General features: G+C 46.3%; 1 protein-coding gene across 1 annotated transcript in view; it reads left to right on the top strand.

Moving 5' to 3' along the window:
- Positions 1–26,041, top strand: part of LOC139265752 (transmembrane protein 182-like) — a 141,953-nt gene that overhangs the window by 73,220 nt on the left and 42,692 nt on the right. The window contains exon 4 of the mRNA XM_070883109.1: positions 705–842. Within this exon, the coding sequence (XP_070739210.1) occupies positions 705–842 (138 nt within the window). The remainder of the gene's footprint in view (positions 1–704; positions 843–26,041) is intronic.

The following is a 26,041-nucleotide window of genomic DNA, read 5'->3' as shown; positions in this document are numbered from 1 at the left end:
TAATTACGCTGCAGAGCCCAAATGGCTTGCAGGCACTGTGATTGCCAAAGAGGGGAATAAGGTTTTGGTAGTTAAACTTACCAATGGACAAATCTGCCGCAAACACGTGGATCAAACTAAAAGGAGGTTCAGCAACGCCATAGAAGAAGCAGTGGAAGAACACGACGTAGAGTTTACTCCACCACAGGTGACCGAACCCCGGAACCAAGTGGAGGAGAGCTGTGGGCAGTCTGGACAGGCCTGAGACACCGCAAACAGCAGACACTCAGGCCAGCGCCCAACAACCGGAGCCCCAACTCAACAAGGGAGCGTAAACCACCAGAGAGACTTAACCTGTGATCCCAATAAGACTTTGGGGGGGAGGTGATGTCATGTATTCAACTATCATTGTAACCCATGTATAAGCTGACCTAAGTTGTACACCTTGAGAACATTGACCACAAGGGGGTGAACTTGTGGGAGACACTCCTAACCTGGACTTTCAGGTATAAAAGGGGAAGCTCCACCCACCTTCATCACTTGAGGTCTTGGTAATAAAGGTAACTGGTCACAGAGTGACCTTCTCTCAAGTATGGGCCTTGTGTGCATTTATACTGTATAGTAAGGACATATCAGTCCATACAATAGAAGTTTAGCTAGTACAATGAAACTGAAGTGAGAAATCAGCAGGACTAATTACTTTTCATATTCTTTCCATTACACAGTGTATCGTGGCTTCTGGACAGCATTCATAATACTAGGTGTGGCTGCTGGTCTTGTGGGAGGATTCCTGTTGGTTTGTGCAGTGCCGTTTGTGAGTGCTAAACTATATAAAGTCGGGGGTGGATTCCTTTTGGCTTCTGGTAAGTTGCTATTCATGTACATTAAAAATACCAATAATTAAACAGCGCTGGTATCTCAGGAAGTAATGAACATTATTTATTTTTTGCCTCAAAAAATGTTCCCCAAACACTTTTGATGGCCCATTCGATTTGATGTTGAGCCATGACGACCGAGGTTCTAGGTCCTAGGTTCAATCACTGGTCTGTTTTGAGTTAGTTAATCTCGACTGAGGTAGCAGCGCAGGGTCATGATTGATCTCAACAGACCAAGGTTAACTTTGGGGAAACATTGGAAAAGGTTTCTGTTCCTAAATACAATTCATTAGGTAAATTCAGCATCTCCATGCTCCAGGCAAGGAGTCACACTCTTAAGGTAATGTTTGAGCCAGGGTTACATTACAGTGCTGGTTATCCGTCCACACACCTTTCAGACACATCATCATAGGCATTCCCTCGAAATGAGGATGACTTGCTTCCACGCCAAAAAAAGGACGCGTTCACAGGTGTTTCAATGAAGGACCCAAACTACGTCCTGAAGGGTGGAAGATGCCTGTGCATGAATTTTTTACCGTGGGGTGGCCGTTGCACACCAGCCACCACATGGACTTGACAGAGCTAGGTCTTGGTCCAGTGGCAAGGATTACCCAAGACAACTGGAGACCAGCTCTGCTGCACGGACCGAGTGCGCACACGTATCGCAGTGTGGGCTGGTCCGTGCTACCCCTGGGATCCTGAGCCCAAACTCGCGCCTCCTGCTGTACCTACCCACATTCCAATCACCGACCTGGACCTTGATGATGTCACTCTTCACAGCCGTCGCCCTCCTGCACCAACTCGCGCTGTACCCTGCAGTGGCCTCCACGCTATCCATGGTCGCCTCTCGACGCTCCTTTTATGGCTCCGACCTGCCGCTGATGTTCCCTTGCAGGTCAGGGCCGCCACGCTTTTCAGACCCAGTTCCCTGCTGGACACGTAGGAGTGATGAATTGTTCAGATTCTCACATGCTGTGTGTCCAATTGGATGAGTGTTGGCACTACATATCAAATTGTAACCCATTCTGCCTCAGTTCCTTTGGGAAAGAAGGGATAATGGGATGACATTGAAGAGAATGTTCAAGCACTGAAGGGAAGGTTGCCTTGTTTTCACAGCATATGTTAGCCCCGCTATTCCCTTTGACTGGAAACGGGCAAACATGTCCACAGTGATGTTTCTCAGCCCCCACTCTCTCAGTTTTCACTTGTTCCCCAGCTGAGACTGGCAAACTGGGTTTGAAACTAATTTTCGAGTCTAGGACTGCCGTTCATCAATATGTTAACATAGTCCCAGCAATTATTTGTTAAACTACTGTTCCTTACAGGTTCCAGTGGAAATTCTCCACACTATTATACCTCATTGCAAGTAAATGTCCTTGAACATTTGCTTCCAATTTCTTGCAATTGATTTTGAATTTAGTTTCTATTTGACTTTAATGCTGTTATCTAATTTATTCATATCTTTGAAACCATATTTTTACTCTGAGTTAGCTAACCAATGAATAAGACTGTTGGAAACATGTTCTCTGGTACAGCATAATTATCTGTTCAGTCAAAACCTGTTTAATGCAATAGGTCGGGATGGGCAGAAAAGTCGCAGAGAGCCTGGTTTGCATTAATTAAAACAATTATTCTATTATTGACTAGGAGAGCTACAAAACTGGGATTTGGTAACAAATTCTACACAAACAGCTACAGTACTGCCATAAATTCATTACTATGATAACCTGGGCTGGTCAGTGGCAAATGAAGTTCGGTCTGGGAAATAAAAATCATTGCATGTTGGATGTAAAACTAGGAGGTATATATACTCCATTGGTAAGGTAAGAATTGGCAAGAGGAAAGTTGAGACCGCAGGGTATTAGTTGACTCATCACTCATCGTGTTTAAATAGTATGAGGCAGCAATAAACAAATAGGATGCTGAGTCAGAATGGCATATCTCAATGTTCCTCTCATATGTAATAGTTCATTGGGTGTTACTGGTAGAACACTTGTCATTATATAAAATGCAATGTGCTTTATATGGTACAAGACTTGCGGTCACTGTCTAGTACATTATGCATTATGTGATGTAACACTTCTTTCATTATATAATAATATATTATGTATTATATGGTATAGTCTGGCTTACTGTGAGCATTGCTATAGGACATTTATTAGTGAACCTACAAAAGGCCTGAGAAAAATCATACACTTGAAGCCTGTCATTAGAAAGTTTACCTGCAAACAAAAGTTAAGTCAATAATACAAAGCAAACACATAATCACAGCTTGTAAACAGCACATCCTATAAGTGCTCTCAAACTTTTCCTGTGTGTTATAAGGATGTTGGTGTTATCATTAGTGAATATAACACAACACATGAAAAAATAGTTACGTTTCAGTTGCATGACAAGAGGAAAAATATTATGAGTGAGGATTTAAGTACTTAATGGGCTCTATTTTCCTCTTTGCCGATTTTTGGCGTACAGGAGGATGTACGGCCGATTTATTTGTGCCCGTTTGCGCCGGAAAAAAAAAATACCAAAGTAAAATGTAATTTTGGCGCTGCAGTACCAGAAGATAAATCTGGGGATGGAGCTTCAAGTGTGCGTGAAAAATCAGTGAGCATGCGCCGGAAAAAAATACTTTTCTCATGTGATGGGTGTGTCCGCGCATCCAGTGAATTTCCTGGTCTGGATCAGCAGCTTGTGAGAACACATTGGGATCAGAGCTGGATCAGGACATTTAAATTTTAGCTGCAAAAGATGGATTCAAAAGAAGGAGAAGGAGACGGGGAAGGGGAAGGGGGAAGGGCCAAGAGATTTCTAGCAGAAGAAATTGAGCCCCTGGTAGACATCATTGAGAGGAGATGGGATATGCTGGAGAACAAAGGGAGAATGGGACAAAAGAAACTGAAACCCTCTCCACCAGCAAAACTTTGGGACCAAGTTGCAGAAGCGTTCAATGCAGTGGCCGTGACCACGAGAAGCGGTACGCAGGTCAAAGAGAAGTGGCAGGATCTTAGCCAAGCAGTTACTGTAAGTAATATTTTTATTTATGCACTGCAATTACATTTGTAAAAGTGTAAAATGTGTGTGTGTGTGTGTGTGTGTGTGTGTGGCCACCACAGCAGAAGGACCCTCTCTTAAAAAGTTATATTTTCATCTTTGCAGAGGAAGGTGTCACAGATCAACCAAGAAAGGTCAAAAACTGGAGGAGGTGTGCCAAGTAGCTGCAACTAACAACTGTGGAACAGAGGATTGCTGATCTGATTAAATCGCGCAAGAGAAGATCAACCACCAATGTGGACACTGGGCCCAGGTTACCGAGAGAGGGTAAGCCCTGCAAATTGCACAGTCTGGGTTGGCATCGTGGTGTTTTGAAAAGAAGCTGTGCTGTGTAACCTGCATACTCATGTTACCCTGCCCCCTCTGCCCCCTCCCCTGCTGCTAACCAAACATCTGCTCTGTTATGTTTTGTAGATATTGTCCATCAGGAAGAGACAGAAGCTGAAGCAGAAGATCAGGAATCCGTCAGTCCAGATATTCTTCATCAACTTCAGGACGAGGATGAACTGGACAATGAAGGGAAGCAGGAAGACCCCAATAATGAGATGGTTACATTGGAATTGGAGCCGGTGAATCCCCTGAGGACGCCAAGCCCTTTGCTGAGCGATACAATCGATGCGACATTTCATGGAGTACAGTCTGAGGCTGCAGGTCCCAGTGGGTTGCAGCAAGCCACAGCTGAGAGATGGCCGAGGAGGGTGGGAAGGAGAGCTCAACCTGAAATGCAGGATGCAGGGGACATAGGACAGATCATGGGAATGAGTAGGGAGAGCATTGAGCTAACGAGATCGCTCCTGGACACCATGGGTGGGGTGAGGGTAGAATTAGGGGGATTTTCAGTAGAAGTAGCAACATTGTCTGCAGGAATGGGGCACTGTCGGGACAGCTGAGGGAGGGGATGTCGGAGATTAGGGAGGGGATGTCAGAGATTAGGGAGGGAATGTCGGAGGCAGCTGATGCAGTATCAGGACAGATTAGGGAGGGAATGTCGGAGATAGCTGCTGCAATAAATAGACACACACAGGCTGTCATTGCCCAACATCAATTGGCAGCATCATCTGCTGACACTCACTTTCCAATTCCCAGGTCAGGTAGTCAGGTACAAAGTCAGGTAGTGCGCGTGGTTCATCCACAGGCTGAAGAAGAGTCTGACGATGAACCGGGGCCTTCCACAATGCTGTCTGCTCGGTAAATCTCTGTCCAATTCCACCAACAACAAATGCACCTTCGCACAGAAAGCAGAAAAAACCTTGGGGTCGGGGTGAGGAAGCAGAAGTCTGAGACAACGGGCACTGGTAAGGGTAGAGGCAACAACAGGGGCAAGAGGGGCGCACAGCGCTAAGATCTTTGAATAAGGGGGAGAAGAGATGGCTGCAGCTAGAGTTTGTTTGTTTGTTGCTGCTACTTGTTGTCTTCTTCATTGAAAAGTTTACAGTTTGATACAAAATTTTTAATAAAGCTAAATAAAACTGTACAAATGTTTAATAAACCTAATTATTTTTTAAATTTAAGCAGAATCCTGCACATTATTTTTTGAATTAAAGCACTATAAACCAACACAACATTACATACATTATTATGAACATTATTTTTTTCACACTAACAGGTGAAGAGGGTCAACACTGTCGGGCCGTTTAGCCTTCAGGCAGCAAAGCGATTATGGATTGGCTGATGACACAAGTCTCTAGCTTTGGCAATAGATGCACGAGGCCGTCTCCTCTGACGTCATCCTGCGGATTGAGGTGGTGGCATGGGTTTGTCGTCATCCTGCTGCTGCTCCTCCTCCTCCTCCTCCTCCTCCTTCTCGACCTCGTTGTCAGCCTCCTCATTCTCCTCTTCCTCCCCTCCCCCCTACCACCCCTTCTCTCCTCAGGAGGATCTTCAATGTCCAGGGCATGTCTCTTCCTGATGGCCAAGTTGTGCAGCATGCAGCACACGACAGTGAACTGAGCGACATGGTGAGGGACATATTGCAGATAGCCTCCAGAGTGGTCCAGGCATCGGAAATTCTGCTTCAGTATGCCAATTGTCCTCTCGATGATGCTCCGTGTCGTAATGTGCGACACTCTGGCTCAGTGCGGGGATTGCATAGGGGGGTCACAAGCCAGGTTGTGAGCCCGGACCTTTTGCCCCCGAGCAACCAGCTGTGCCCTTCTGGCCGCTCCTGAAATATCATGGATATAACATTCTCACATAAGATGAAAGCATCATGGATGTTACCTGGGTATTTGACATCCACTGCCATGATCCGATGCAGATCGTCGCAGACGAGCTGCACATTTAGGGAATGGAACCCTTTCCTGTTGGGATAAACCTCGGAGTCAACCAAAGGTGTTCTCAAGGCGATGTGGGTACAGTCGATCGCACCCTGTACCTTTGGGAAGCCAGCAATTCTGGAGAACCCCAAAGCCGTATCTCGCATTGTCTGCGTGGCCCTAGGGAAATTGATGAACTGGTCCCGTTTGGCATACAGTGCAGCAGTCACCTGTCGAATGCAGCAATGTGTGGCGTGCTGCGAGATACAGCACATGTCCCCAGTTGCTGCTTGAAATGAGCCACAAGCATAGAAGGCAAGTGCTGCAGTGACCTTCACTCCCTCAGGTCGGGCAGTCGTCCTGCCACTTCTTGGCTGTATGTCTGCCCTGACTAGCTGGCAGATCTCGGTGATAGCCTCCTTTCTAAATCGCAGTCTGCGAATGCAGTCTGCCTCACTCAAGTGTAAATATGAGCACCTGTCCCTGTAGATTCGATCAAGGCCTCCTCCCCATTAATGCCCAAGTGATCTGGTTTCTGCGACGATGGCGTTGTTGTATTATCCGTCGCTCCATATGCCATGCACGTAAACCAACCTTACTACATGAGGCATAGTAAAATGTACACCCATAATTATTATTCTTAACTTTGTTATTCTTGTTATTGTGCGACTTACTGAAGCACAGCACACACACCTTTGTTGGGTGACACCCGAGCAGAATGGACCACACCCTGGCCTGCGCGCATGCGCAACATTAAGCTCTGTCTCTATGGAGATGCAACACACAGAGATTTATGGCATTTTAATTACAGGTTATGCTGAAATGCCTGAGTTTGCTGCTGTGTTGTGCCATCTCCGGTGCACAGTTCGGAGTGCATGTCGGCAGGATCGCTCCCTCGGCCGGACAGAAACACAGGAGTTTGGCACTTGGATTGCACCTCCCCCTCCCTCCAAACCAAGCTTCTTTTCAAGCTGAGCCATGTGGGTAAGGAGGGGGGAGATGGAAGTGGAATCCAAGCGCCGAACTCCTGTCCTCGTGTCCGGCCAAGGGAGTGATCCTTCGGCCGGCCGTCACTCCTCCAACCCATGCCTAGAGCCCTGTCAGCAGAGATTCAGTGGTGGGGTGGGGTGGAATTGCAATTTGCCCATTCTCAAAAACATTCTGTGGGAAAAATTAACTTTCCGAGTTCCCACTGCAAAAATCATCATGAACGTGTGTTTTAAATTGTCTTCTTCCGTCGCTCCAAAAACCCAGCGCCGATTTCCTTAAGTTAACGTGGGGTTTTTCTGATCGGTGATTAAGACCACTGTCCGCCGCCCTGAAAAAAATCAGTGTTGGTGAAAATCGGTTAAATGGCCAAAAACGGCGCGGAAATCAGTTTTCACCCAGACTTGCGCCAAACAATCTTGCGTACAAAAAACCAGTGCTGACAGTCACCGCTGGTTTACAAACTTTGAGGAAAATTGCAAAATCAAGATTGCTGCAAAAAAATCAGCGGATGGGAAAAGAACACGCCCAATGGTGGCGAAAATAGAGTCCTTTAAGACTAATATAATTTGAATTTGCTCTGTGAGCGAGAAGTAGAAAATACTCTTAAGTTCTTTTAAAGTTTGTATATCAATAATAATCCAATACACATTTCCAAATTGCTTCCTCAGTTAACTTGGTTAGGATTCATAACAGTGTTTTAATGCCGACATTGTGTGTATCTTCCCTCTATCTGGATGCCTCGGTCATACCCAAATTTAATTTACTATGTGGCAGCACTCAGCAGGAATTTGAAACCGCAGCTGGTTTACAGATAAGTGGCAGTCTTTAAATAGGCCTGTGCAATGCTGCAGTGTAGTTGTGATACTCTGGGAGTTGTACATTCAGTGAACACAACAAAACCAGAGCAGGTGCTAAAAGAACATGCTCCTAATAACAGGCTCCCTCCGAACACTCTCACTGGTGTTTATGCAAATTTGGCAAGTTCTCACTGGAAAAGAGAAAAGTTGGGAGGTGATATGATTGTTATTTTTAGGGGGCCTGACCTTACCCTGTGCTGGGTTTGGGCGGTCAATTCAAATTAGATGGGGTTTTTTTTGCGCCGGTGCGGAAAGCCTCTTTGGGTAAAAAAAAAAGTTTGCTGCGCTAATGGAGCATTCGCAAGGCTCTTGCGCCACACTCGTGGGGCATGACGCTCAGCACTGCGCTAATGATGTCAGCACGACGCGGACACGCTGATGCATCATGCTGATGCATCACAACGTCCCTCCCCTTCTGTTAAAGGGGAAGGCCGCTGCGAACTCTACAGTCTCTTTGGGCTACCAGGGAGGGCATTGGCCGGGCCAGCAGTCTGCCATCCAAGAGGGGGCCCCGGGCTGTATGTTGGTAGCCTGGCCACACCAGCGGCCGCCATTGTTGGACTGACTGAAATGTCAGCCAACAGAAAAAAGATGTCAGCCGCCGTGCTGCCGCCTCCCTTTACGGGTGCCAGGGGCGTTACAGCCACCAGAGCTTCTCTCACCGAGAGGCTGTCGATGGCATCGCCCCATGCCGACTTCGTGTCCCACGGAAAAATGTCCCCTGAGGGGCGCAAAGGGTCGGCATGGGACATAAGGGGTCGCAATGATGTCAAGGTAGAAGGCAAATTAGATGGACCTTGGTCTTTTTTCATCTAGCAAGTCCTATGTTCCTATTTAGAGCTTGAAAAAGAAATGCTAGCAGTTGCATCATTGTTGCTGCAGAATTTAGAAATTGATTTAAAAAAATGTGGGTTCTTGAGCTGTGAGTGACGTTGGCAAAGTCGTATTAATTGGCCATCCCTACATGCCCTGAGAGGGTGGTGCTGTACCTTCTCCTTGAGCTGCTGCAGTCCTTCTGATGATAATGCTTCCACAATGATGTTGAGTGAGGAATTCCAGGAGACTGACCAAATGATGAAGAATGAATGGCAATATATAATGAAGTAATCAATGAAGAAACTGGGTCTTGTTTTTGTTCTGTGTGTATTTTGGTGCGAGGCCAAGTGCAAAGACATCGGAAAATGTGCTTGGTTCGAGCTGATGGTGCTTGGTTGTCTTTAGCACAATAAAGGGCTTATAGATTGCACAAGGGCACCTTGCACTGACCAGCCCCAACCGACCCATCGCATTGTTGAACATTATGAAAGAGAAATGGTTATTTCATGCACACAGATAAGGTTTTAGACAGCATTTTCCTCTTCCTCCAGTTACCATTAACTTACAGTTTAATTTAAGCAACATTTGTAGCATAGCTTGAAATCAGTCTGTCGCACTTGCATTTCATGTTTGATTGGGAGATTAAAAGTAACCACGGGTACAGAGAAGGACAATTTTTATACCAGCCTAATCCATGTGGTTAAATTATTCTAATTAGTTTTATCAATATGCAAATGCATTTATTTGATAATTCATAGACACATTATCCTTACCAGCCTAATTATGATGTCATGTCATAAAGTTAGGGCTTCTGAGTTCTGAGTTATTGCAGAAAGTCTGTTCCCTGATCCAATTTGCATATGCATATTGTCTAATTAGAGAGTCGAATTAATGGACTCTTTCTGCAGGCTGAATGTTCCTATTCTGTTTCATAAAGATACCACAACTATTTTGAGTTATATGAAAATGTGGAAAGTTCTGAACTGCCATTGATTTAACTATTTCACAGACAAAGTAAAATGAAAATAATGTAAGAAAGTTTAAAAATAAGATGACTATGAAGGAATTCTAGGAGGATCTGTTCATACAGCGATGATGCTCTGGGTTTATGGGGGGGGGCGGAGAGATGAATCAGACTTGATACAATTAGAGCAGACTTTCTTTGTATGTTAATTAAGGTTAGTTGTTGTAAGGTGTAATGTTTTCAAATTTTTTAAATAAATCCATTAAATTGTACAAGTTCCATATAGCATGAAACTTCAAAAGTTTTGAAATTCTGCAAAGGAGCAGATTATGGTAAAAAGGTATGAGAATTCATATTTCATTGTTGCTGGGTCAAAAACCTGGAACTCCCCACCCAACAACGCTGTGGGAGCACCTTCAACACACGGACTGCAGCGGTTCAAGAAGAAGGTTCACCACCAACTTCTCAAGGGCAACGAGGGATGGGCAATAAATGCCAACCTTGCCAGCGATGCCCACATCCCAAGAATGAATAAAAATAAATAATGTCTGTTTTTCTTTATAAGTCACATGCAGGCATTGGGCAAGTGCCAAATAAGGGCATATTACTATTGAAAAAGTAGAATGTGAACAGAACTGTGAGCTAGAACAACAGACAGCTGGGACACAGAACTCTATACAACATGTCAACTGAATTAACACTTTGCTGATTCTGTTTATTTTGATCCTGTTTGAAGAGAACTCGCTCGCGAAGTTCCACATCTTGTTTACAGCAAGATACTGGATCATTATACTCGCAAGTTAGTGCCTTGGTTCCTTTATCATTCTCCAGGTCAAGCAGACAAATCTCCATTTAGTATAACAAAAGCAAAATACTTCAGATGCTGGAAATTCTTTCATGATCTTTCATAACCTAGATTTAGTATCTTCTCCAAGAGATGGGGCTCCAGATACAACAATGCCTCCCTGTAATTGAAGTATTAAAGTTCTTAATTGGGGCATAAGGTTTCAACCTACAACCTGTTACCTAATGAAGGGAAAATATTTATTTCATTTCCCTTTGTATACACTCCTAATTATGGTTTTCTTGTAAAACCGATAGCACTTTGACAGGAGCCGTGTAGTTGAAGGGAATGCCTCTCGGTTGGCGAAGTAAAATGGCATAACGCGAACCAGAGCTCCCTGATTACTGGCCTAGTTTTGAGGCCTGTTGGTAATTTTGGATGTGTGTGAGCAACTCTAGACTCCCGGACTCTGATCTGCTCTACTTAGTAACAATGATTCATTTGTACTTTTGAACAGGCAACTAGCAACTTGGCATAGCTTATGTTTTTGAGTAGGCGAATTCGCATGTAACAAATTGGTAACTAGGGAACTATGGGAAGCTAACCAATCACGCCACACCTGCCATCACAAGCAATTTAACACTTGTGAAGCAGTTAAGGTGATAATTAAATGTTGGAACAATGCAAAGGTTACTATTCCCGCTGGTTACTGCACAATAATCATAGAGCACTGATCCCAGACCTAAACAGTGGCAGGAGAGCAGAGTAACAAGAGTTAATAAAATTACCCATCATACCTAGACTCTTACAGCACAGACAGAGGCCATTCAGTCCATCGTGCCTGTGCCGGCTCTTTGAAAGAGCTATCCAATTAGTCCCACACCCGCTGCTCTTTCCCCATGGATTCAGGTCAAAGGCACATATATCTGCAGGTGCAGCTTTGAGCCTGTCAATGTTGGACAATGATGGGTACTGCCAGCTCCATGAGCAGTTTTGATCTAGTGGTTATACAGCCCTGAAACAGTGCCTTTGATTTCCTCAGTGTTTGATATACGGAAACATGAATAGCTTTATAACAGCGTAGAAAAACCCATAGTATATTACTTTTGCTCAGATGTAACAAAAGGCATTTTGAGCAATTGCAACAACAAACAAGCATTCTAGTAATAGCTAAGAGCCTATTAAGAGACACCATTGGATTTTCCTCAGAAACTTAATTAGTTGTGACAGCAATCTTAACTCCAGCTGAGACTGGTGGTTACTTTGAACATTTAAGTGCATGTATTCCTATGCAGTGTCACAATCCTGTCCAACAGAGCAGTTAATGAGTCTACAATATTTTCTGTAACAGGCACCTATGGGGAAAAGGAACATGAGGAAACCCTCGGTTTGTTAGCGATTATACGGCAACATTTCAAGTTGCATCATTAGTGGTACGGGAGTAGAACGGGTGCTGGGTGGAATCGAAAATCAGCAATCGTGCTTGCAAGGTAGTTGGACAGTCTTTTCTTCTGGATGAGCTGCTCCCCTGGCTGATCAACAGCACACTCTGCAGCACTTTAAACAGCTGGACAATGCATCAGAGAGGAAAGGCCGAACAGAATGATTGGCCAACGATATCGCAAGTGGAATTGGCAAGTATAGTCGGGCATCACTAGGGTTGAATGCCCTGGAACTTAGGAGGTTAAGGGGTGATTTGATTGAAGTTTTCAAGATATTAATGGGAACAGATAGGGTAATAAGAGAGAAACTATGGCTCAGAAATTCCTCTCGATGACTTCCCATGGGCAAAGCACTGGAGAATAGAAATAAAATGGGCACTTACCTTAAGCTGCTGCACCTGCTTGAGATCCTGCTTGAGAGCCTCTCGTGATTGTGCGTCGCAGTGCGTTCACTTTGGGACGTCCGCAGGAGTCACGTGGGCCTGGACACCCAATCACAGGTAAGTATTTTCTCATTCATAGTACTAGGAGATTCGTAAGTTATGAATCTCCTATTACTATGAACGGGAAAAACCCCAAAAAGCACAAATACTACATAAAACATTTAAAAAACACCTCACATAATATATTAATAGAAATTAAAGTTGTTATAAATGTTTTTTAAAGAAAAAAAAATTGCCAATTTTTTAAAAAAGTTAGGGTTAGGATTTAAAATAACATTACCTGAGTGGGCAGGGTTTTAATATAAACATGTTTTTACAAATTTTATTTTTATCATGTTTTTGATATGTTTTAAAAGTAGGCAATGTGCCTGCTTCTATCAGGCGCAAATGTTTTGAGAACATTAGCCGGGCAAAATATGCGTAAATCCCGCAATCTTGTCCGTACAAATGACCCGATCTGCGAATGACCTGTCAAGCTCCAGCTTGACAGATCAGAAAGGCTGGTTTTCAGCGCTGAAAACCGGCTTTTCCGATGCCTTCCCGGATCCATTGAAACTCTGTATGGGCCCGGGATGTCGGAATTTCCATGCCTATTTCTGCTAGTTGGGGAATCTAGGACGAGGAGGTATAACATAAAAACTAGAGCCAGACCTTTCAGAACTGAAGTTAGGAAACACTTCTACACATAGAAGTTTGGAACTCTCTTCCGTAAATGGCAATTGATGCGAGATCAGTTGTTAATTTTAAATCTGAGATTGATGGATTTTTGTTATCCAAATTTATTAAGAGATATGGGCAATGGCAGGTATGGAGTTAGGTCGCAGATCAGCCATGATCTTATTGAATGGCGTAGCAGGCTCGAGGGGCTCAATGGCCTACTCCTGTTCCTGTGTTACTATCATGACCATTGAAAGCAATGAATGCGCAGGGTTATAACTGGGACTAGTTTACATCGAAACATAGATATAGAAACATAGAAAATAGGTGCAGGAGTAGGCCATTCAGCCCTTCTAGCCTGCACCGCCATTCAATGAGTTCATGGCTGAACATGCAACTTCAGTACCCCATTCCTACTTTCTCGCCATACCCCTTGATCCCCCTAGTAGTAAGGACATCATCTAACTCCTTTTTGAATATATTTAGTGAATTGGCCTCAACAACTTTCTGTGGTAGAGAATTCCACAGGTTCACCACTCTCTGGGTGAAGAAGTTTCTCCTCATCTCGGTCCTAAATGGCTTACCCCTTATCCTTAGACTGTGTCCCCTGGTTCTGGACTTCCCCAACATTGGGAACATTCTTCCTGCATCTAACCTGTGTGAACCCATCAGAATTTTAAACGTTTCTATGAGGTCCCCTCTCATTCTTCTGAACTCCAGTGAATACAAGCCCAGTTGATCCAGTCTTTCTTGATAGGTCAGTCCCGCCAAACGGCGAATCAGTCTGGTGAACCTTCGCTGCACTCCCTCAATAGCAAGAATGTCCTTCCTCAAGTTAGGAGACCAAAACTGTACACAATACTCCAGGTGTGGCCTCACCAAGGCCCTGTACAACTGTAGCAACACCTCCCTGCCCCTGTACTCAAATCCCCTTGCTATGAAGGCCAACATGCCATTTGCTTTCTTAGCCACCTGCTGTACCTGCATGCCAACCTTCAATGACTGATGTACCATGACACCCAGGTCTCGTTGCACCTCCCCTTTTCCTAATCTGTCACCATTCAGATAATAGTCTGTCTCTCTGTTTTTACCACCAAAGTGGATAACCTCACATTTATCCACATTATACTTCATCTGCCATGCATTTACCAACTCACCTAACCTATCCAAGTCACTCTGCAGCCTCAGAGCATCCTCCTCGCAGCTCACACTGCCACCCAACTTAGTGTCATCCGCAAATTTGGAGATACTACATTTAATCCCCTCATCTAAATCATTAATGTACAATGTAAACAGCTGGTGCCCCAGCACAGAACCTTGCGGTACCCCACTAGTCACTGCCTGCCATTCTGAAAAGTACCCATTTACTCCTACTCTTTGCTTCCTGTCTGACAACCAGTTCTCAATCCATGTCAGCACACTACCCCCAATCCCATGTGTTTTAACTTTGCACATTAATCTCTTGTGTGGGACCTTGTCGAAAGCCTTCTGAAAGTCCAAATATACCACATCAACTGGTTCTCCCTTGTCCACTCTACTGGAAACATCCTCAAAAAATTCCAGAAGATTTGTCAAGCTTGATTTCCCTTTCACAAATCCATGCTGACTTAGACCTATCATGTCACCTCTTTCCAAATGCGCTGCTATGACATCCTTAATAATTGATTCCATCATTTTACCCACTACTGAGGTCAGGCTGACCAGTCGATAATTCCCTGTTTTCTCTCTCCCTCCTTTTTTAAAAAGTGGGGTTACGTTGGCTACCCTCCACTCGATAGGAACTGATCCTGAGTCAATGGAATGTTGGAAAATGACTGTCAATGCATCCGCTATTTCCAAGGCCACCTCCTTAAGTACTCTGGGATGCAGTCCATCAGGCCCTGGGGATTTATCGGCCTTCAATCCCATCAATTTCCCCAACACAATTTCCCGACGAATAAGGATTTCCCTCAGTTCCTCCTCCTTACTAGACCCTCTGACCCCTTTTATATCCGGAAGGTTGTTTGTGTCCTCCTTAGTGAATACCGAACCAAAGTACTTGTTCAATTGTTCTGCCATTTCTTTGTTCCCCGTTATGACTTCCCCTGATTCTGACTGCAGGGGACCTACGTTTGTCTTTACTAACCTTTTTCTCTTTACATATCTATAGAAACTTTTGCAATCCGTCTTAATGTTCCCTGCAATCTTCTTCTCGTACTCCATTTTCCCTGCCCTAATCAAACCCTTTGTCCTCCTCTGCTGAGTTCTAAATTTCTCCCAATTCCCGGGTTCGCTGCTATTTCTGGCCTATTTGTATGCCACTTCCTTGGCTTTAATACTATCCCTGATTTCCCTTGATAGCCACGGTTGAGCCACCTTCCCTTTTTTATTTTTACGCCAGACAGGAATGTACAATTGTTGCAGTTCATCCATGCGGTCTCTAAATGTCTGCTATTGCCCATCCACAGTCAACCCCTTAAGTATCATTCGCCAATCTATCCTAGCCAATTCATGCCTCATACCTTCAAAGTTACCCTTCTTTAAGTTCTGGACCATGGTCTCTGAATTAACTGTTTCATTCTCCATCCAAATGCAGAATTCCACCATATTATGGTCACTCTTCCCCAAGGGGCCTCGCACAACGAGATTGCTAATTAATCCTCTCTCATTACACAACACCCAGTCTAAGATGGCCTCCCCCCTAGTTGGTTCCTCGATATATTGGTCTAGAAAACCATCCCTTCTGCACTCCAGGAAATTCTCCTCCACCGTATTGCTTCCAGTTTGCTTAGCCCAATCTATGTGCATATTAAAGTCACCCATTATAACTGCTGCACCTTTATTGCATGCACCCCTAATTTCCTGTTTGATGCCCTCCCCAACATCACTACTACTGTTTGGAGGTCTGTACACAACTCCCACTAACGTTTTTTGCCCTTTGGTGTTCTGCAGCTCTACCCATAGAGATTCCACATCATCCAAGCTAATGTCCTTCCTAACTATTGCATTAATCTCCTCTTTAACCAGCAATGCTACCCCACCTCCTTTTCCTTTTATTCTATCCTTCCTGAATGTTGAATACCCCTGGATGTTGAGTTCCCAGCCCTGATCACCCTGGAGCCACGTCTCTGTAATCCCAATCACATCATATCTGTTAACATCTATTTGCACAGTTAATTCATCCACCTTATTACGGATACTCCTTGCATTAAGACACAAAGCCTTCAGACTTGTTTTTTTAACACCCTTTGTCCTTTTGGAATTTTGCTGTACAGTGGCCCTTTTTGTTCTTTGCCTTGGGTTTCTCTGCCCTCCACTTTTCCTCATCTCCTTTCTGTCTTTTGCTTTTGCCTCCTTTTTGTTTCCCTCTGTCTCCCTGCATTGGTTCCCATCCCCCTGCCATATTAGTTTAACTCCTTCCCAACAGCACTGGCAAACACTCCCCCTCGGACATTGGTTCCGGTCCTGCCCAGGTGCAGACCGTCCGGTTTGTACTGGTCCCACCTCCCCAGAACTGGTTCCAATGCCCCAGGAATTTGAATCCCTCCCTGCTGCACCACTGCTCAAGCCACATATTCATCTGCGCTATCCTGCGATTCCTACTCTGACTAGCACGTGGCACTGGTCGCAATCCCGAGATTACTACTTTTGAAGTCCTACTTTTTAATTTAGCTCCTAGCTCCTTAAATTCATTTCATAGGACCTCATCCCTTACGGAAGGCCTGTTATGCCTAGGTTGCACTACGTAAATAATTAGCAATGCATGGCATTAAATGTTAAAAGTAGTTACTGATCTCATGGGCTGGAGTTTAGATTGCTTTCATGATTGATTGAGTTGCTGAGGAAAATGCAATGTTTTCACTTTGGGTCTTATCATCATCAACATCGGCAGTCCCTCAAGATCGAGGAAGACTTGCTTCCACTCTAAAAGTGAGTTCTTAGGTGACTGAACAGTTCAATACGTGAATTACAGTCTCTGTCACAGGTGGGACAGACAGTCATTGAAGGAAAGGGTGGGTGGGACTGGTCAGCCGCACACTCCTTCTGCTGCCTGCACTTGCTTTCTGCATGCTCTCGGCAACAAGACTCGAGGCGCTCAGCGCCCTCCCGGATGCACTTCCGCCACTTACAGCAGTCTTTAGCCAGGGACTCCCAAGTGTCAATGGGGATGTTGCATTTTATGAAGGAGGCTTTGAGGGTGTCCTTGAAACATTTCCTCTGCCCACCTGGGGCTCACTTGCTGTGTAGGCATTCTGAGTAGAAGGCTTGCTTTGGGAGTCTTGTGTCACACATGCGAACAACGTGGCCCGCCCAATGGAGCTGGTCGAGTGTGGCCAGTGTTTCAATGCTGGGGATGTTGGCCTGATTGAGGATGTTAATGTTTGTGCATCTGTCCTCCCAGGGGATTTGCAGGATCTTGCGGAGACATTGTTGGTGGTATTTTTCCAGCAATTTGAGATGTCTACTGTACATGGTCTCTGAGCCATACAGGAGGGTGGGTATCAGTACAGCCCTGTAGACCATGAGCTTGGTGCCAGATTTGAGCATCTGATCTTCGAACAATCTCTTCCTCAGGCAGCCGAAAGCTGCGCTGGCGCACTAGAGGCGGTGTTGAACCTTGTCGTCGATGTTTCCCCTTGCTGATAATCGGCTCACAAGGTATGGAAAGTGGTCCACATTGTCCAGGGCCACGCTGTGGATCTTGATGACTGGGGGGCAGTGATGTGTGGCGGGGTCCGGTTGGTGGACCGTTGTCTTGCGGATGTTTAGCGTAAGGCCCATGCTTTCATATGCCTCAGTGAATATGTTGACTATGTCTTGGAGTTCAGTCTCTGGATGTGTGCAGACGCAAGCGTCATTCGCGTACTGTAGTTCGACAATGGAAGTTAGGTCAGTCTTGGATCTGGCCTGGAGATGACGAAGGTTGAACAGGTTCCCACTGGTTCTGTAATTTAGTTGCACTCCAGTGGGGAGCTTGTTGAGTGTGAGGTGGAGCATTGCAGCAAGGAAGATCGAGAAGAGGGTTGGCGCAATGACGCAGCCCTGCTTGACCCCGGTCCGGACGTGGATTGGGTCTGTGATGGATCCATTGGTCAGAATCACGGCCTGCATGTCATCATGGAGCAGGCGGAGGATGGCGACAAACTTTTGGGGGCAGCCGAAACGGAGGTGGACGCTCCATAGTCCCTCACGGTTAACAGTGTCAAAGGCATTTGTAAGGTCAAAGAAGGCTACGTGCAAGGGTTGCTGCTGTTTCCGACATTTTTCTGCAGCTGTCACGCACTGTGACTCCAGGAGGAGCTCCTCAGCCACAGGGAGAAGACAGTTGAGGAGGACGCTCACGATGACTTTCCCATTGGCTCATAACAGGGAGACTTCTCACTTGCCGAAGTCGGATTTGTCCCCTTTTTAAAGATGGTCACGATTACTGCATCTCTGAGACCTCCCGATATGCTCTTCTCCTTGAGGTGAGGTCATGTATCCACACCAACAGCGCCTCTCCACCATATTTCAATGCCTTGGCAGGGATTCCATCCGCACCCATGGCCTTGTTGTTCTTGAGTTGATGGATGGCCTTTTCTACCTTGTGCAGAGCTGCGGTTTTGCTGAAATGGTGGCGGATAGCATGCTGCGGGATGGAGTCGAGGACACTTGAGTCAAAGGCAGACTCTCGGTTAAGGATTCTTCAAAATGCTCTTTCCAGCGGGCCCTGACTGCCTTGATGTCCTTGATGAGTGTCTCCCCATTCTTGGCCAGAAGTGGGGGTGGGGCCTTGCGTGCTTGGGCCGTAGGTGGCCTTGACTGCGATGCAGAATCCTCGCACATCATGGCTGTTGGCCAGCTGCTGAATCTCCTGTGCTTTCTCCACCTACCATCTGTTCTTTAGGTCCCGGGTTTTTTGTTGGACTTCAGCCTTGTTATGTATTGTCCAGGTACATTAAATGTATAAGTACAATGTTGCGCCACAGTGGTGGGAGACCTGAAAGTACCTGCAAGACAGAGTGTAAAAGGCTGCCCACCACACCTGAGAGGTACTCTGGAGTTACACAATAAAGGACTAAAGTCACAGCAGTTACTACAGCATCAGACCGTGTGGAGTCAGTGATTTGAAAGCTACATACACCACATTGGCGACAAGGACACGGACGAACTTCACGCAATCATGGCTACTCTGGGCTCACTAAAGGATTTTACGGTGGGCAATGATTGGGAGGCCTTTATGGAAAGGCTCGAGTACTACTTCACAGCAAACAACCTGATGGGGAACACGGATGCACTGAGAGAGAAGCGTAAGGCGATATTGCTTTCCAGTTGTGGTGATGAGGTTTACTGTCTCGTTAGGGATTTGCTGGCACCCGCGAGTGCCAGGGATAAGTCATATGAGGAGCTGATTGCACTCATTCGTGACCAACTGAAACCGAAGGAGAGCATCCTCATGGCCCGGCACAAATTCTACCACCACTGCAGACCTGAGGGCCAGGATGTCACCAAATATGCTGCGGACCTCAGGAGACTCGCGGCGCCGTGTGATTTTGGCACACACCTTGACGACGTGTTGCGAGACATCTTTGTTATGGGGATTGGCCATGAGGGGCTCCTTCACAAGCTGCTATCTACTGAACCTACAGTCACCCTGAAGCAAGCCATCACCATCAGCAGGGCATTTATGATCTCGATGTGCAGCACCAAGCAGGTGATCCACACAATCTCGAATCCGGCAGGCACTGTCCATAGGATAGCACCCGCCATGGACAAAACTGCAGAATGTGGCTCTGCCCAGGGCAGGGAGCATGGACCTCGGTGTCTTGGAACTCAGAGTCCACTGAGGGGGGCTAATCGAGTAGCACCATGCTGGCGCTGCGGTGGAAGCCATGGGGCTCACCGGTGCAGGTTTGCGGAGTATACGTGCAATACCTGCCACACAAAAGGCCACCTTCAGCGTATGTGCAAAAGAAACCTGACTCACTGTGTGGCTGAGGAGATGGTAGAGGATCCACCATCCAGCGAGGAGCAGGCAGAAGAAGATGAGGCGTTGTTTGGACTGTATACGTGTACCGATGATTCGGTCCCAGTGATTATGGAAGTCAAGATCAACGGAGTCCCAGTGAGTATGGAAGTGGACACTGGATCAGGTCCGTCGTTGATGAGTCAGTGAACTTTTGAGAAACTGTGGGTCAATCCAGCTGCACGACCCAAGCTGGTCCCGATCACGGTGAAGCTGCGTACCTACACCAGGGAACTGATACCTGTTCTTGGCAGAGCGGATGTGCAGGTATCTCATGGGGGCGAGACGCACGGTTTACCTTTGTGGGACATTGCAGGTGATGGGCCGACACTTCTCGGCAGGAGGTGGATGGGGAAGGTCCGTGGGAGCTGGGAAGACTTCATGCCTCCACAGACCGCTGTCCCCCGGGTTCCCAAAGAGCAGCGCCGACCGAGCTGGAGGAGAAAGAAGCTGTTCATCGCCAGTCTAAATCCCCACACAGACGACAGCAGCCAGGAACTCCTGACCTCAAGCAATCCTGCAGCCTCAGCCTCCACAGATGAGCAGACCCTGGAAGAGCAGGCATTGATTGGGAAACCGGGGGGGCCCACGCGGAGAGAAAGTCGGGCGGCGGTCGCGGCTATGGTGGAGGCCGGGACGGCAGCAGCCGAAACGGCAGGAGAGGAGGCTACAGCGGCGGCGGAGGCTACAGCGGCGGCAGGTATGACCCGGGAGAACGTGACAGCTACTCGGGTGGGCACAAGAGCCAGAGTGATGGATTAGGCAGCAGTTACGGCAGTTATGGAGGCCACAGGGACTATGACCGATTGAATCCACAGAACCACGATTCAAGATTCAATCGTTCTTGGCCGTTTTTCTTCTTTCTTCCTTCTTTACCCCTTCTAGTTCTTCCTAAAACGCCATGCCAGCAAGCTCAAGAGCAGCAGAGTTCAACAGAACAAAGGCAAGCAGAGCAACTCAAATTGCAGCGCCCAGTGGAAGCCTCATGGGAACTACAAGATGGCGTCTTAAAAGGGAAATGCACCCAGGAGCCTTAAAAGGGTCTTACACCATTGCCGGTCCCCACAAAGAGGCTTTTGCAAGGCAAGAGCGAGTCTAATTGAGTAATGTGATTTGTATGATGACGTGATTTAGGATAAGAGTAATTATTTTGATGCTATATGGGCACTGTGTTTAAAATGATGGATATGAATGATTTACGAAAAGAGTTAATACCACGAGGTACAAGTAAAAGGGTTAAGGGGTCCATGACTAACATGCCTAATGGACCAAGGTGATTTTCGATTTTACGTGATTCATGCAAGGGTTCAGTGGCTGCAACAATGAGCCACTAAGGCGACTACTGAGAACAAAGGCAACGCGCTAGTTGCGATACCCTGTCTCAGCGCAGCCCATTACCTCGGGCAAAAAGGGGCAGCACACTGCCACTGTACCTCAGCCAATGAGCTGGGATTAAATAACTGTTCAGTGCACCTGCAACCTTTTGACCGAACATCTATATCATACAATATATGTATCATACAAATGTACTGTCCATGTATACCTGCTTTCTGTTGGAGGCTATACTCGTGACTTCATCACCCATGTAAGGACTGCTAATACCACATGCTTGCACTGGATCGCAAGCATAATCTCTACATGGGGGGAGGGAAGAGGGAAGTGGATGGTCATGGACTCACACTCACAAATCAACCAGGACGAACAAGGCCGAGGTTACTGACAAAAGCTCTTGGAACTTGCGGGGGGGGGGGGGGGGGGGCGAAATGTTATGTATTGTCCTGGTCCATTAAATGTATAAGTGCAATGGTGCGCCACAGAGGGCACTGTGGTGGGAGACCTGAAAGTACCTGCAAGACAGAGTGTAAAAGGCTGCCCAACACACCTGAGAGGCATTCTGGAGTTACACAATAAAGGAGTGTCACAGCAGTTACTACAACACCAGACTATGTGGAGTCAGTGATTTGAGTGCTACATGCACCACAAGCCTTAAAACGTCTGTAATGCTGCCTTGCTGCTCCCGAGTTGGGTTGTTGCTTGAGGCTCAGAAATGCCCTCCGCTTACGATCTATTAGCTCTTGGATCTCCTGATCATTCTCATCAAACCAATCCTGGTGTTTCCTGGTTGAGTGACCGAACATCTTTTCCCAGGCACTGATTATGGAGGCCTGGAGGGCAGACCAAGCGCTGTGAGCATTCGGCGTCTCAGGGTCATCAAGTTAGCAGTGAGGCGCTTACCAAGCACCTTGGGTCTTACCAAGCAATCGCAAATGTATTCATTTTGCAACTGCTAAAGACACTAATTTAATATGATGTCAGCTGTGGTTCAATTTGTAGCACTCTCTCCTTTGAGTCAGAAGGTTGTGGGATCAAGTCCCACTTCAGAGACTTGGGAACCAAAATTCAGGTGCATCAGAAAGCTGGCACACCTATGAGTTTTGAAGTTGTATTCACCGCTGGAACTCCTGGTACGGTAAGTAGATCCATTTTCAGGACTTTAAAATGTTTTCAAAATGGGGGCGGGCCTTAGATTCAAAGCTAGGCTGTCAATCAATGGTGGAGTCATGGTGATGTCACAGCGCTTGTGCATCACCGTGCTCTCTCCCCTCCGTTAAAGGGAAGAGGTTCTATCATTTTTTAACTTTGGCCACTGGACCACCAGGGCAGGTTTTGGCCGGGTTAGCAGCCTGGCACCCAAGAGGGGTTGCCAGGCTGCCCCTTGGCAACCCGGCCGAACACGGGGGCAGTATTTTGCCAGTTGAACGGCAAGTCGGCCAGCAAAATGTTTTGCATTGCGGCCGCAGCAGTGGACCCTCCCCTTTAAGGGCTGCCAGGTTGCGCTCAGTGTGGCGATGGTGCACCGGCAGAAAAACCTTCTGGGGGCATCGCGTAGCTGAAAATCAATAGGTAACTATTTTTTTATTCCTTTAAATTGGTGGTGCAATTAGTTGCATAGAATGGGGTGCAGGCTGAAAAATCCCCGACGTGAATTTAGGTCGGGTCAGCCTGTTGTCCCCAAAGTGGCAGCCATTCAATTTTTAGAAATGGCCGCCGCAAACAAGCATTAACGGTTCTCTTTAAGACCCTGAATTTTGGTCCCTTGAGCACAAAATCTAGATTGACATGCCAATGCAGTACTGAGGGAATGCTGCACTTTCAGAGGTGCTGTCTTTTGGATGAGATGTAAAACTGATGCCCTCTCACGTGGACAGAAAATATCCCATGGCAATATTTTGAAGAAGAGTTGGGGAGCACTCCTGGTACTCTGGTCAATATTTATTCCTCAACCAATATCACTAAAACAGATTATCTGGTCATAGAAACATAGAAAATACATGCAAGAGTAGGCCATTCAGCCCTTCGAGCCTGCACAGCCATTCAATAAGATCATGGCTGATCAGTCACCTCAGTACTGCTTTCCTGCTTTCTCTCCATACCCCTTGATCCCTTTAGCTGTCAGGGGCATATCTAACTCCCTCTTGAATATATCTAACGAACTGGCCTCAACAACTCTCTCGGTAAAGAATTCCACAGGTTAACAATTCTCTGAGTGAAGAAGTTTCTCCTCATCTCGGCTTACCCCTTATCCTTAGACTGCGACCCCTGGTTCTCACTTCTCCAACATCGGGAACATTCTTCCTGCATCTAACCTGTCCAGTCCCATTAGAATTTTCTATGTTTCTATGAGATCCCCTCTCATTCTTCTAAACTCCAGTGAATACAGGCCCAGTCGATCCAGTCTCTCCTCATATGTCAGTCCTGTCATCTTGGGAATCAGTCATTATCACATAATTGTTTGAGGCACCTTGCAGTGCAAAAATTGACAGACATGTTTCCTACCTTGCAACAGTGACTACACTTCAAAATACTTAGGATATCCTGAGGTCATGAAAAGCGCTGGATAAATTCCAATTTCTCATTTCTTTATTGCATCTGAGCGAAAGTGATAAAACTGAACACTCATACTTTAATCTGGAATTTGCTCTGGTATTAAAGAACTACTCCTTTTCACTCTTTTGGATACTGTGAGGAAATCAGAGCCACTGGTAGTAGTTTCAGGGCTGGACAAGCATTAGGTCAAACCTGCCCTGGCAGTATCTGTCAGGCTCGAAGCTGCACCTCGTGTTAAATTCACCTTTGACCTGAAGCCTAATATAAAGGTTCGGGGAAAAATAAACGAACACAGTACATTAATGCATTGCTCTGTGGCTTGCAGAGGACTCTCCTACCTGGGTACTCGTTAAGAATCTTGGTTAGGTATCTATATCCAGTATCTAGTGAAGGTGAAAGACCTATGTCTCGGTTCATTCAAATCAAACATATCAAAAGCAATCTTTGGTCCCTTAGAGGATGAGATGGGGGAATTAGTAATGGGGAACATGGAGATGGCAGAAATTCTGAACAAATATTTTGTATCAGACTTTACAGTAGAGAACACAAACTATATTCCGACAGTGGATAGTCTAAGGGCTATACGGGGGGAGGAACTTAACACAATCACAATCACAAGGGAGGTGGTACTTGTTGTGTATCTGTAAAGCATGCACTCCCATGTTCCGTCACCAGGGAGTGCATCCCCTGAAGTCCCAAGGGATCCCAGCATCCCTTGAGAGCATTGTATACAAGCCGGCCCCTAATGCCTGTTCCTCACTCTGGAGTGTCTTAATAAAGACTGAGGTCACTGTTACTTTAACCTCCCTGTGTGCAGTCTCATCTGTGTTAGGAAAAACAATAACTGGCAACGAGTATACGAATTCAATGCAAAGATGCAGCAAACTGTGGGCATCCTGGAGAAGTTCTCGGAGGGTGAGGACTGGGAAGCCTATGTCAAACGGCTAGACCAGTACTTTGTAGCCAACAAGTTGGACGGAGAAGGAAGCGCTGCAAAAAGGAGAGCGGTCCTCCTCACGGTCTGCAGGGCACCGACCTACAGCCTCATGAAGAATCTTCTGGCTCCAGTGAAACCCACAGATAAGTCATATGAGGAGCTGTGTACACTGGTTCGGGAGCATCTTAACCCAAGGGAGAGCGTGCTGATGGCGAGGTATCGGTTCTACACGTGCCAGCGATCTGAAGGTCAGGAAGTGGCGAGCTATGTCGCTGAGCTAAAACGACTTGCAGGACAATGTGAGTTTGATGGCTACCTGGAGCAAATGCTCAGAGACTTTTTTGTACTGAGCATTGGCGACGAGATCATCCTACAAAAACTTTTGACTGTAGAGACACTGACCTGCAGTAAAGCCATTGCGATAGCACAAGCGTTTATGTCCACCAGTGATAGCACCAAACAAACCTCTCAGCACACAAGTGCTAGAAATGTTCATAAATTAACTGGAACTGTGTTTGCGAGCAGAAATGTACAGGGCAGAAACCACGAGTCTGCAACTGCCAGCAGGCCTCAGCTGACCCAGATGACTCAGAGTCCGCAACAAAGGATGAATGCAAGGCAATTCACACCTTGTTGGTGTTGTGGAGGCTTCCATTCAGCCTATTCATGCCGCTTCAAAGGGTATGTTTGCAAGAGCTGTGGAACAATGGGGCACCTCCAACGAGCTTGCAGACGAGCTGCAAGTTCTGCAAAACGTGCTAACCACCACGTGGCAGAGGAAGATCGGTCCATGGTGGATCAAAGCAAATTTGAGCCTCAGAGAGAGGAGGCAGATGCAGAAGTACACGGGGTGCACACATTTTCGACGAAATGTCGACCTATAATGCTAAATGTAAAATTGAATGCCTTACCCGTAGCCATGGAACTGGTCACTGGCGCTAGCCAATCCATCATGAGTAAAAAGATGTTTGAGAGACTGTGGTGCAACAAGGCACTCAGACCAGTTCTGAGTCCCATTCATATGAAACTGAGAATGTACACCAAAGAGCTTATCACTGTCCTGGGCAGCGCCATGATCAACGTCACGAGGGCACAGAGCATGAACTGCCACTCTGGAT

The sequence above is a fragment of the Pristiophorus japonicus genome, chromosome 6, assembly GCF_044704955.1.
Source record: "Pristiophorus japonicus isolate sPriJap1 chromosome 6, sPriJap1.hap1, whole genome shotgun sequence".
Lineage (NCBI taxonomy): Eukaryota > Metazoa > Chordata > Chondrichthyes > Pristiophoridae > Pristiophorus > Pristiophorus japonicus.
Note: the sequence above shows the minus strand (reverse complement) of the source record. Positions and strands in the feature narration are given on the sequence as shown.